General features: G+C 36.8%; 1 protein-coding gene across 4 annotated transcripts; it reads left to right on the plus strand.

Moving 5' to 3' along the window:
• The first annotated feature begins 1,997 nt into the window (after positions 1–1,997).
• LOC103971701 (uncharacterized) lies at positions 1,998–11,128 on the plus strand. 4 transcript variants are annotated; one of them, XM_065090353.1, is made up of 16 exons: positions 2,005–2,323; positions 3,517–3,923; positions 3,999–4,120; positions 4,378–4,520; positions 4,926–5,230; positions 6,009–6,067; positions 6,231–6,325; positions 6,427–6,529; positions 6,644–6,738; positions 6,825–6,887; positions 8,245–8,320; positions 8,406–8,514; positions 8,797–8,909; positions 9,210–9,268; positions 10,406–10,514; positions 10,669–11,128. In XM_065090353.1, the coding sequence occupies exons 2-16, from the start codon at positions 3,533–3,535 to the stop codon at positions 10,801–10,803; spliced, it is 1,977 nt and encodes a 658-aa protein (XP_064946425.1). In that variant the 5' UTR covers positions 2,005–2,323; positions 3,517–3,532; the 3' UTR covers positions 10,804–11,128. The 4 variants fall into 4 exon arrangements, 3 of the variants coding, with proteins under 3 accessions (XP_064946427.1, XP_064946425.1, XP_064946428.1); XM_065090355.1 differs by lacking the exon at positions 6,825–6,887 and having other exon boundaries at positions 2,002–2,323; XM_065090356.1 differs by lacking the exon at positions 2,005–2,323 and having other exon boundaries at positions 3,788–3,927.
• The last annotated feature ends 1,428 nt before the right edge of the window (positions 11,129–12,556 follow it).

Raw genomic sequence — 12,556 nt, forward strand, 5'->3', positions numbered from 1 at the left:
GGATGACCAAGACAATGATGCCACACATCAATTGGAGCTACAATTGAAGAGTAAACAATGGGCTAGGCAATTTATGAAACTAACGACCACTCATAAATATTGTCCTTATTTTGGCTTCGGACCAAGGATGCCATCGTGCTCAAATCCTTGATAAGAAAAGAATTTAATTGAGATGTTATTTTATTTTTAGAATTGAGAAACAGAAATAAGATTTTGTTTAATGTGAGGTGTACACATAATATCATCGAGTGTAAAAGTTGTGCTATATGAATTAAGCATTGTGGAACTAGTATGAGTAATGTGGAGTCTTTTACCATCACCGATGATGATGTTTTTATTTCCACCATAGTTGTTGTGGATGAACAAGTTTTGTAGATCAGAGGTGATGTAATGAGATGTGCCAGAATCTACAATTCAATTATATTGACTAGTATTTGGAGTAGTCGTGAGATTTGCTTGAGACCAATGTGATGAAGTAGGAAGTCTAGGTTGAGAGGTAGGAGGGGGTGCGAGGCAGAGGAGGGTGACAGATTAGGGAATTTGGTGTTGCTGATCCTGGAGTCTCAAAGGCAGGTGAGAGTGCTAGGCTTCAAAAAGCGGTGAAGCTGCTCATCGATCCAGGAGGACGAGGACAGAGATGCTGGCACAAAGTAGCAACGGGGGAAGACAGCCATCATACGCTAAGGAAGTGCTGTAATCGACTTGATGGAACAGGACGAGGTGTGCCGACGTAGAGGAGAGAGGGTTCCTGGCATCGGCTCGATGGAATAGGAAGAGGTGCACCGAGGTAGAGGAGGCTTTGGGAGGACAAAGGATACCATGGCAACAACAGCTAGATCGAGGAAGAGGAGGAGGCTCCGAAAGGATGAAAGATATGACAGCGATGGCGATGGCGATGAGATCAAGGAAAAGGTTTAGGGGCAGACAACACGCTATACGGGAGCCGAGGGAAGAAGGGTGTATCAAGCAACTTCGATGACACATACGAAACACAGGAAAGATGGGAGTGCGTCTATCACTAAATAACAAGGAAGGAAGAGAAAATCTTGCTAAGACGAGATATTTTGATAGCACGAAGGAATAAAATATAAAAAAGATATTTTTGTGTTAGTATATACTCCCTATTTATACATATTAAGCGAGAATTTTTTTAATAAATTAATAAGATTTTTTCGTACAAATATTAACCGGTATCAATCCCATCATCAAAGTAAAATGTCAGGCATTAACATACTCTATTGCCTTATGCGGCTATGTTCATTTCTGATAATGAATTGATGACCTCATGTCTTGTTAATTTCTGACATTGGATTGATGAGTCTTAAAATCTCATGTCTTGGTATCGCAAGTCTTTCTCCACGTTTGCTGTCAGTTGGTGATGACAAGAACAGGCTTTCCTGTCATCCACAGGCCGATGCATCATCAGACGAATTGCTGTGATGCACTAATAGCTAACAACTAAATTGGGCCCTCAGTACACAATCTCTATTTATAGCCGAACGAGAAGCAATTCCTAACACATATATTGACTATAATAAATATTTATACATGAGATATAAATTAAAATAGAGTCGTCGAAGTCGGCCGATAGCATAATGGACTTCAAAATTTCTTTTCTTTTGGTGTCCAATCCCCATATATTATAATTTTACCGATCCCCATATATTATATTTTTTTTTAAGTAATCCAAATATTAGATTCGAATTGTCATTATTATTTGATTGTCAATCTAATATGACAACATTAATCTGATTTACTCCATTTCTCGACTGTTGTCATGTCTCGAAAAGAAAAAATAATCCGTTTTGTGTAAATTGCGACTACATGGCATGACATGTCGATGCTTCATCATCAGTAACAATTGATGTCGCATGCTTAATCGACAATATATATATATATATATATATATATATATATATATATATATATATATAGTCTCGTGCAAGCAAGTTTTTGGTTGTTATGCAGATAATATCGTAGCGGCCTTTTTACACGTAAATGACGAGTTTTCAATAAAACGGAAAAACCGTTATAAAGTGTTGGCGGCGAGAAGATTATTACCCGATATCTTCGATCCCCGCTCGACCTCCGCCATCCGCCGTTGCTACGCCGCCGCCGCCGCCTTCGCCTCTCTTGCCGATGATCTCTTTCCCCGTTGGCTTCCTTCGCTGCCATCGCCTGTTCGGTCGCTTCTTCTTCTTGGGCCCAACCGGGAGCCGGTGAACTTGACCCAGATCCCGATTGCGGCGGATCGCCGTGTAGGATCTCGAAGGATCTTCGACTTTCCATCCCAAGATTTCTCGGCCGGTGGGCGCTTCCACAGGTCAGGCTCCTCGATGCGAGAGTTAGTTCTTGATTCTTTTGTATTGCTTCTGATGTTGCATGAAATGGGGTTTTTGTTCATAGTTAGATTTCCACTTATGTAAGGATATCTTAGAGTGCAATCCCATGGTTATGATGTAGCAAGAATATTCATCTGAAATACAACAGATGGGAGTCCGAAATCAGCATTCCAGTTTGGCTTCGGTGCTCTGAGAAACTGGAATCTTTCATGACGAAAAGGGGTACTCTTAATAACATGTAGAAGCAGGATTCCAAAAAAAGTTAGTAACTTCTTGGAGAGTCGTCATATGAACCATGTTCTTTGTTGTTTTGGGTATCGAGGAGGCACCATGGTGTAGTGCTGTTTGCATCAGCAACTTCATGATTAGTGGATGTTAGAATGCCTCTTGACATTTATCAATAATTCAAGGGATCACTAGAATACCCTGATATTGGGGGAGAAGGAGAAGATTGTCTGTAGTTGGATGGCTGGTAATGATGTGGAGAAGTATTATGAACAATACAAAGAAGTGTTTGTGGTGATGACTTAGAAGATTTAAATTTCCCCAACGTACATATTTATTGCATCGGATGATTTTGAAGTTTGCTTCATGTTGTAAATCATATAAATAGCTTAATTTTTGTCTTTTATCTTCTATTTGTTTATGTTTGGTTAAAAAATTCTGTTTTATATGAAAAGTAGTTTATGGACATGAACTACGAGGCATGTTCTATATAATAAAAAATGGTGCTGTCTATATTCATGCATTATGAAATGAAACTGAGTTGACCATTTCACTTAGGAACGACAATGATACAAAAGATAACTGGCCTTTTTCATTCAATTTTGGCATTTTCCTCCACCATAAATGATCTTAGATTTTTGGAAACTTTATGTTGCTTAAATATGGATTTTCCCCTTGAAGGGAAAATCCGAGAGCTGCATCACTTTAGACAAAGGGAGATGGATCCCGATTATCATTCCAACAGTTTGAAATTTCTATATGAGTATAAATTATATATTCTTTGCAGAAATTTCTCATACCATGTATAGCAATACCTACCTGTCATCTGCCCTATTGGCATATTCCTATGGTACATCTCTATATGACCTTATGCTTTGTGATATATTGAATCTGGATCATCTAGTGGCCCTTGCCAGGTTTTGTTTTATGAGACCTTTCCATTTTGCAGATATCTCAAAGGCTTTATGGATAATATGCAATATGCTGAAGAACTTCTAAGAGAGTTCCTTGTGTTTAGAGGTTTTACAAATACACTACAATCTTTTGAAAAAGAGTTGTCTACAGATATTGGCAGAAACTTTCAAGTGGACAAAATTCTAGATTTGGTGTTTTCAGTGTATTTGCCAAACTATCAAGCCGATAAATTAATTGCCCTTCTTAATTTCTTTAAGCAACGCTTCTCTTCATCTTCGGAGACAGTGTTCATTTCTACATTATCAAAGTTGGAAGTGTCAATTCTTCGGTACTACATTGTAAATGCCTTACAATCTGCAAGGCATGAGAAAGTGGTGGAGTTTTTTCAGGCAAATGGCAGTTATCTCTTGCAAAAACGTGAAGACTGGACACCATGGTTTGGTAGGTCTGTGTTTTTTCTTCCTTAACCTTCTTCATCATATTTTAATATTTAACTATAAAGATATTGTCATGCAGCTATTCCATATATTAAGAACCCCAGCCTAGATCCTCAGTTTCGTGTTTACTTCTCAAAAGAATGGTTTGATGCCCTGCATCTATCATTCCGGAACTTCTTAAGCGAGGTCTTCAATGGGACCCATATCCTGAAAGTGGTATTGTCTGTTCTTTGCTATCAGGATGACAGTTCAAAATCGTAACCTATTGTTTGCTTCTATGCACTAATTCGTACTCATACATTGACTAGTTCTATTTCTGATCCTCTTAGTTTTTACATCCGTGTTGCAGGAAGAAATAAATATCTTCCAATGTATTCTATCAAAAAGAAAAAAAAACATATCATTTTATGTACAAGGTCAATTTGAAATTTGGTTGTTGATTTTCCTTAATTGCTTCACGTATCCCTGCGCTGTTAAAGATCAGTACAGAAAAGAATACAGTGAAATACCTCAAAGATGGCATCAAGCAACTGAATAATAAACTGTCGCAACTCCAGGCATTATTGGAGACAAAAGAAGCTGAGATACTATATTTACAAAGGTAACAATTCAATGTTTTTATCTTACATGGACATGATTTTTAAGAGGGCTTATCCGTGTCGATTTGTCCAATTGTTCACCATAACTTTATATTTCATGGATGCTCTTAATGTCGTCACATACCTATCCATGCAGATTGCTATTGTTTGTCTCATTTTCAAATCTTTCAAGGAAGTTGTTGGGGCTGATATACATTTATGCCCGAGATTATGACCTAATTGTTGCATTGTCCACAAGCATTAAGCATCAAGATATTTCAATGCTTGTTTTATTTTGCATCCGTTGATCATCTATATCTATATATGGATTTTGTGGTGCAACACAGCTATTTATGCTTTTCCTTTGTGTGTTTCTGAGAGAATCATCACCTTTTATTTTAGAATATTGTCATTGTTTTTCCATTCAGTCTGGCTCCATCAGATCGGGAAGCTTCCGTTCTCAAAGAGATCAACTCTATCAGTGATCTTTCAAGTGAGGCTTCATCAAAGGATGATGGTGTTAGTAGTCGAGTCAAAGATTTTTGTGAACCTGTCAACGATTCTCTTCATATAGGAGAAAAGATAACAACAGCAAATTGTGGGGAATCTTCAGGTTCAACTGGTGTTCTAGACAAATCCACTGTAGCCAAGTCCAGTTCTATGGCAGGTTCAGGAGGCCAATCTCCTTCAAAACATGAGAAATCTAGCAATGTTCTTCAGATGGCTCATACTGGTTAGACATCTTCATACATGTAGTAGTTTGCAATGGGATTGATTATTGTTCTTTCAGGTGCAATTTGTGCTCGTTCTTGTTTGTTCTCCTCATTATTCAATATTCAATGGTTTGAGAATAACTGCTTTTCGTTCTAACCTAGTTGAGAAAAGAGAGGAGAAAAACAATAACTTTGTTTCTTTTGAGCTGAAATTACTTGTGTAGAAGCAGGTGGTGGAACAGAATATTAGTTAATCATTGAAATCTTGTTTTCCTTAGGTATGTTTCGATAGATAGGTGAGTAGGATAGATGGTATTACTCTGGCACTACAGCGGTAACATTCCTTCTTGGAGCTTCTGTCATGAATATTCGGTGCTTTGTACCCTGCCTGCCTGCCTGTATGCATGTGGGTTTAAATTATGTAGGAAGTATTAGAACTCATCCTTACTGTGGGGTTTGAGATTATGATGCCATAGGTGAACAGTTTTGCTGAGAAATCTGCAAAACTTTTTGGACCACCAAATTATGTTTCTTTTCCTTTTTATTTGGAAATTGACTTGTGTGCTTGATCTTGAGGTTATTTGATCACAGCTTGAAGACCTCCATTATTTTCTTTTATAAGACAATATGCTTTTGAAATCTTTAGACATATAATTCTCCATTATTATCCTCAAAAGTTTAAACTGATGGTACATGACCATTCAGTTCAATACTAGGCAAAAATATCTTGAGTAGGATAGATAATGTTAAAAGTCAAGAAACAGATGACTTACTCTATGCGTGCAACTTTTTCTGCAGAAAATACCATAGATGTGGTTGGAGAAGAGGAATTTCCTGAAGTAAAAGTGGATTTTCAGGTTAGCCATTGCTGGCTCATCTAGAGTTGCTCTTGCTCATTTGATTTCATGGAGCTTTTGGCTTGAAGTTGAATATACACAATAGGACAGTTATGAGTCCATTTTTCAATTATCACTACATCTGAAGCCCTTTTGTTTCACGTAATTATCTTTATATTTCCAGGAAACTTTCTTGGGGCATACTAGTAGGATTAGTCGCTGCCGATTTTCTGCTTCGGGAATGAATATTGCTAGTGCTTCTGTGGACGGGACTGTTAGGTAAATCATTTAGATGCACATTGTTCTATGAAGTAATATATATTGGATTTTGGTTTTCTTAGGTATATATCTTATTCAGCCTACTAAAAAATCTGTTGAAGGATCTGGACATATGACTCATCAACACCAACATCCAGAAATGCTACGATATATTGTGGAGCTGAAATTATGTCACTTGATTGGGAATGCAGATCAGATCGCTTGGTATGTCAACTAAATATATAGCTTGATAACAATAAAGATTTATGGTATACAGTTATAGAGAGTTCAACACCAAAATGCATATCTTGTGTATGTACTCATTTGTCCTAAATATAGCTGCTCATAGGGACAGCTGATGGAGGCATTAAAGCTTGGAATGTTGATGCTAAGCGAGTTGTATGTGATCTTAGCACAACAACAGAATTTCCAAGGTTCTTTAACCATCAATCCTTTGGTTGTTTTACATGTCTCTTTATGATCTGTTCATCATTTTTTAAAAATAAAAAAAATACTGCAGTGTCTTGGACTTGAAGTGCAGCCCTGTTGAACCAATTTTCGTTTCTGCAGCTGCATCGAGATGGTAACTAACTAAAACAGTTAGTTTGTTGGTAATGATTGGGAGTAAAGAAGTTATTGCAGGAGTTTTAAAATGCACTTAAATGTTGATCTAGATTATCATGCAAAACATACTCCTTATTAGCAAATAACTATGGTGTTTGGGTATTCATTTGGATCCAAGGAATACTAAAATCTGTGCTTCCTAGATAGAATGATATTGTAATAAAAGACCATCTTTTTGTTTCTCCAATCATCTTCATTGTATGTTCAATAATTGTAAGTACTAATATAACCTTGTTGTATATATAAACTTGCTTATATGTGAATGTGCATTATGTATATGTTTCTTTCTATTTGTCCATATCTTTTCCCCCATCATATATCTATAGTAAGAGACATTCTACATAGCTGCAGAACAAGACTTTGAGATGGAAGTTAAATGAGCAGGATTAAGTTATAATTGGCCATTATCGGCTATATTTGGTCGAAGATTGTTTTGGGATTATTTGAGGGATTGGCTGGGATCATCGAGGATGAGTCATAATTCAGCTGTAATCTGTGAGATCATATGATATGGCTCAAGATTGGTTCATCTGTGATCAGGTGGGACTGTTCATGATCGGCCTGGAACAGTCAGGAATGGCTGATCATGACCAATTCTAAGGCCTGGATCCTAAAACTTTCAGATTATCTGCTAATTTCACGATGAACCAATTTTTTAGACTATGTTATGCATGAAACCTGCTTGATCAGTAAAAAGCTCGCATTTTAAGAAAAATTAGCAGATCTTGCTCTAGTTGTCTGGTCAACAAAGGGAAAATAGTTCTTGTCCAACTAGATAATGCATCTGAGTGACATAACATTGTGTGAAAATCATTTTAGGATTTACCTTTGTCACGAGCTGCTCTGATGAACCACTAGCCTAATAACTTGATTAGCTTAAAACTATGACAAATCAATGATAGTAGGTTCATGTCATCTTGTCAGTCATCACGACATCCTATCATTTCAGATGTGGGACTAATTGAGGTGTAACGATCTTCCTGCATTACCCATAGTTTATAAAAATTGTCATGGATCCTTTTTTAGTTCCTGTCTGAAGCATGGATTTTGGTTATCTTTGATTGCTCTATCTTGCAAACCTACTTTACTATTTTAGTAATTGTGGTAATAGTCTAAGACAGCAGCATGGATACTTAGCTTCTTTAAAATGTGACCAACTCCATGAAATATTAGCTAAAAGAGCATATTTGTTCACGTAAGACATATGGATACTTAGCTGCTGCTAAAAATTTCTAATTATTTTAAGGGTAACATTTTCTTTTTTATATGTCATGGGGATTCAACATTCTTGATGGTGCCTTGTTGAACTGTTATAGGAATGGCTTTCATAAGCTTGACAGAGCGGGCTTTGCTTCTTTGACTGTTTGGAATATGAAAACATGGAAGGCCATGGTATGTATGTTGCTTCAAGTGCTTTTCATAAAAAACTCTCTTTGATATGCTTATGTTTATCTAATTTCTGTTATACATTGTGAAGACAGTGCTTCCTCTTGGTGAAGATCCTCCGGCAATTACATCACTATGCTTCAACCACAATGGTAAAATTTTGGCAGCTTCAGCAGCGGATGGAATGATTCATATGTTTGGTATCCTCATTTTTCTGTCCTGAATGTAAAGCTGTATAAGATAACTTAATATGTCTACTCAAATTGTTTTTCCTTCATGCGATTTTACTTTGTGCTGTTAATTTCTCAATCATAGATAGTGAAATGTCTGCATGTGCTAAACCTTGGAATCAACTCTTGATGCTCATGATTGCTCCATTTAGATGGTTCCTCAACAACACTGCTAATATTATTTCATGGCCATTTAAGAACTTAGAACAAGAGAGATTTTACGAACTAAAATGTTACTTAACTAGCAAAAAGACATGTCTGCTGGCCTTCAAATCACTGGGTGGCCAGCCCATGATACAGCTGTAAGCTCACTGCTATTTGGACCTGACGAGACTAGCATTTTCAGCTTAGGATCTGATGGCAAGGTAATAAGTTTGTCTTTTTATTTGTAGCATTATTTTAGCATAAGCATCTGCTTTCATGTTTGCTCCCATGTTACATCGCCCTTTAGCTCTGAAATTTGAGCATCAAAGAGCTCTTTTTATGTTTCGGCAGTCAATTATTTTCCATCTCCTCTACCTTGACTGACTGTCGGTCAAGGTTACTGGAACCATCAAACACACAGTAGTTTCGTTGCTGATTCCAATGTTACTTGAGCAACACTTTTTTAGTCATTTTCCTTTTCTTGTAATGCTTATCATGAGAATGTAATGTGTGGATTGCAGATATTTGAATGGAGTTTGCAAAACCAAGGTCGGGTTCTATGGTCACGAGATTGCTCTAGGTATCATGTTTGTACCTTTCCACAATAGCATCTCCTTTTTTCCCCCTTAAAACAGTTCTTGTTTGCATAAAAGTTCGCTGATGGAAAACTAGGTACTATGTTTGTACCCTATCCATTATAGAATCTTCTTTTTTCCCTTGAAACAACTTGTCTGCATAAACATTGGCTGATGGAAAACTGTCCATGCTTTCAAACTAAGTTAAAAAGTTTATTTATCATGCACTCAATTTAGTGTCATTAAGAAGGGTAAACTATATAGGTTTCAAGATGATATCAATTTTTTGCTGGATGATTCACACAAAATGAGTCTTTTGTGTAAGTTCTACTGATTTTGTTTTCCATGATCCATCTGGTTAGCAATTTAATCACCTATACATGGTGCTGTTGTTATGTTAATAACACTTACCTCCTATTCCCTTGTGGTATAGAATTTGTATGATTGCCTATGGATCCAATGACATATACCTATGCTTTGTCATCTGGTTATGAAATCTGCCAATGTTAAATTGTTTGGCAGGCCAAAAAATAGATTTTCTTTGTAAGGCAATAGTTTCCTGGCCTATATATGGTAATGGACTTCGCCATTTGCATTGACTTCCTTAACATTGGGGTATTACAGCATCTGACTGGATATATAATAAGACCAGTGAGATGGTCATCCTTATAATAAATGCATCCTGTCTGACCTTCATTGTGGTCAGACAGGATGCATTTATTATCTGGCATAATTTGTCATTGTGGTCATCCTTATAATAAATGCATCCTGTCTGACCTTCATTTCTCACTTATTTTGATATATATACACGGTAGTCCATAAATTGAATTTGACATTGTAGTGTATGAACCAACATGACTCGAAAAATTTTACCATCTGAGCACCTTTTGCTACCTTCTGCCAGTGTCTCATGCATACGGTAATCTATTTGCTCTTTAAACCATGTTGAGAAGAAACATATAGAAGTAAAGGGTGACAAATGCTTACCTAAATAATGATTATGATCATGTCATCCTGTGGTTGTACTTTTCTGGAGGTCCAATATAATGAGTGACAATTGCTTTTGATGATTATGATCATATCAGCCTGTGGTTGTGTTTTGCTGGAGGTCCATAATGAATCACTCACTTGACTATTAATAGGTATTGCTTTCCGGAGAGCTTGAAAATATGCAGGCATGAAATAGCACTGGATTCAAATGGCAAAAGATTGTTGGTAACATCTGGTTCAGTTAGGTCACCGATATACCAGGCAAGCAGCTTCTCTTGTAATGTCTCGTTTTGTTTTCAGTCTCATCCTGGTGTATACATATGAAGGTGGTTTCTTGCACTAAATTTTTCGTAGCTTCTCTTATAATGTCTCCTTTTCTTTTGTTGGTTGTATCATAGCACTAAATTTTGCTCAGGTACAAGGACACACACTTGGGCTACGCACATTGCCGCATAGTGGTGCAATAACGAGTGTTGACTGGCATCCAACACTACCCATTTTCATAACCGGCTCAGCTGACCATTCGGTTCGGGTTACTTCCATTATTTGATGGTCCATTTCCGTGGAGTTCCCAGTTACCGGCTTGTAATTCTCATAGAGATCACAGAAAGTTCCTTGTTTGCTATCCTCACTACCTCATGATCAGATGCCCAGACTGGTATGAGGTAGCTCTTCCAATCATTATGTTATTGACAGCCATTTTGACACTGTAATTTATGTTTCCTTAGTAGTGGCTGTTCAGCTGCTATGAAAGATATGGAAATCGAATGATCAGTATCTTTTAAGCAGTTACAAAAATGTTGTGGAATATTAATTTATTTGTTCTCGAATTGTATTCTTGAGGCTTTTATTGGAGGCAGTATTTGGTATTTGTATGAGACACTTTGTGTAGAACATCTGTCTATATTCGAGAACAAACGTTATGGACGTGTAATTTGGTTCCAAACTTGCGGTTGAATCACCTGATGATGCCTATCTGGAAGTTCTGAGTTTGATTGTAAAATGGATATATTTACTTCATCTTCGATTCTCATTTCGCTTTATAGCTACACTACTTGGAATATATTATATTGTTGTAAAATTTATTATTGTGAATGAATGGTTAATGGCTGGTTTGTTGTGTAAAAATTATGCTGCCTTTTTCATAGGGATGAGATAGAGGTAAAAGGAAGAAGCTATAAATATTTTTTTTAAAAAAAATAGTCTTAGCATAATTAAACATATGACAGGATGTAGTTAGTCCAAAATAATTGAGATTTTATGTTTCTCGTAATTGGTTGAAATCAATCTAGTCATGTGAATACGAATGAATGATGAGCGAAGAAGTCATTGATATTTTAGTCCATCCGTCATGATGCGGGTCTATATGCATAGATTTATTCAAGGTGAAAACGTTAAGCTCTCGAGATGTTACCTATACGAAGATCGAGAATTAGATGTTTTTTGACCTGATCCCGTCGATGTCCAAGTTAGTAATGAGTACAAACGCGAATGGTAAAAAAAGATAAACATCGCTCAATTCGACACTAGCATATCTCGGGATCTAGTTAGATCGCTAACTTCAACTTTCTGAAGCATCAGGTCCCCTAGTCCAACTCTCCAAGAGTGAACACTTTGATTGTATAGCTTAGCTATCGCATTTTTATATTTAAGTACCCTTAGGTGTGCTTATGCTCTAACTTCACTGATTAGGTCTAAGTCTTTTTTGGAAGGTTTTTTGTTAAAATTCTCAATTAAGATGTTGAAAAGACTATCTCGAGTGGTAGAATAACCTCAGTGTCAAAAGTTAACTTGTATAGTGATTCTCTAGACCCAATTTTAGGTGTCATCCGGGAGGCCCACAAGATACTTGATAGCTTGTCCATCCAAGTACTTTTTACTCTAATGATCCGCTTCTTTAACCCTTTGAGAATGACTCAATTGGTGACCTTGGTGAGACTGTTGATCTGAGAATGAGCTACCGAGCTAAAATTTAATTGAACTCTGTAGGATTAACAAAACTTCTTAAACTTCACATTGTTGAATTAAGTTCCATTGTTGATGATGATAACTCTCGGAATTCTAAAGTAAGTGATGATATTCTTTCATACGAAACCCTCAATATGCTTCTCGGTGATCAACTCTAATGGCTCTACCTATGCCAATTTCGTAAAATAGTCAACTTCAATAATGAGAAACATTTGTTGAACTGAGGTTTGCGGAAAATGTATAAGGATGTTCACCATTAATTGGGTGAATAGTCAACTTCAAAAATGTATACCCTATTGGGTGAAGAGTCATTCACCATTAATTGGAGTCAAAGG

Source organism: Musa acuminata, chromosome BXJ1-11, assembly GCF_036884655.1.
Source record: "Musa acuminata AAA Group cultivar baxijiao chromosome BXJ1-11, Cavendish_Baxijiao_AAA, whole genome shotgun sequence".
NCBI classification, from domain to species: domain Eukaryota; kingdom Viridiplantae; phylum Streptophyta; class Magnoliopsida; order Zingiberales; family Musaceae; genus Musa; species Musa acuminata.

What these genes read in the sequence shown, in the direction of transcription:
- LOC103971701 (XM_065090353.1), top strand. Translation starts at nt 3,533, where the DNA reads ATGGATAATATGCAATATGCTGAAGAACTTCTAAGAGAGTTCCTTGTG. An exon ending in AAGTAAAAGTGGATTTTCAG is followed by an intron (nt 6,068 to 6,230) that starts GTTAGCCATTGC and finishes TTATATTTCCAG; the next exon opens with GAAACTTTCTTGGGGCATAC. An exon ending in TGAAAACATGGAAGGCCATG is followed by an intron (nt 8,321 to 8,405) that starts GTATGTATGTTG and finishes TACATTGTGAAG; the next exon opens with ACAGTGCTTCCTCTTGGTGA.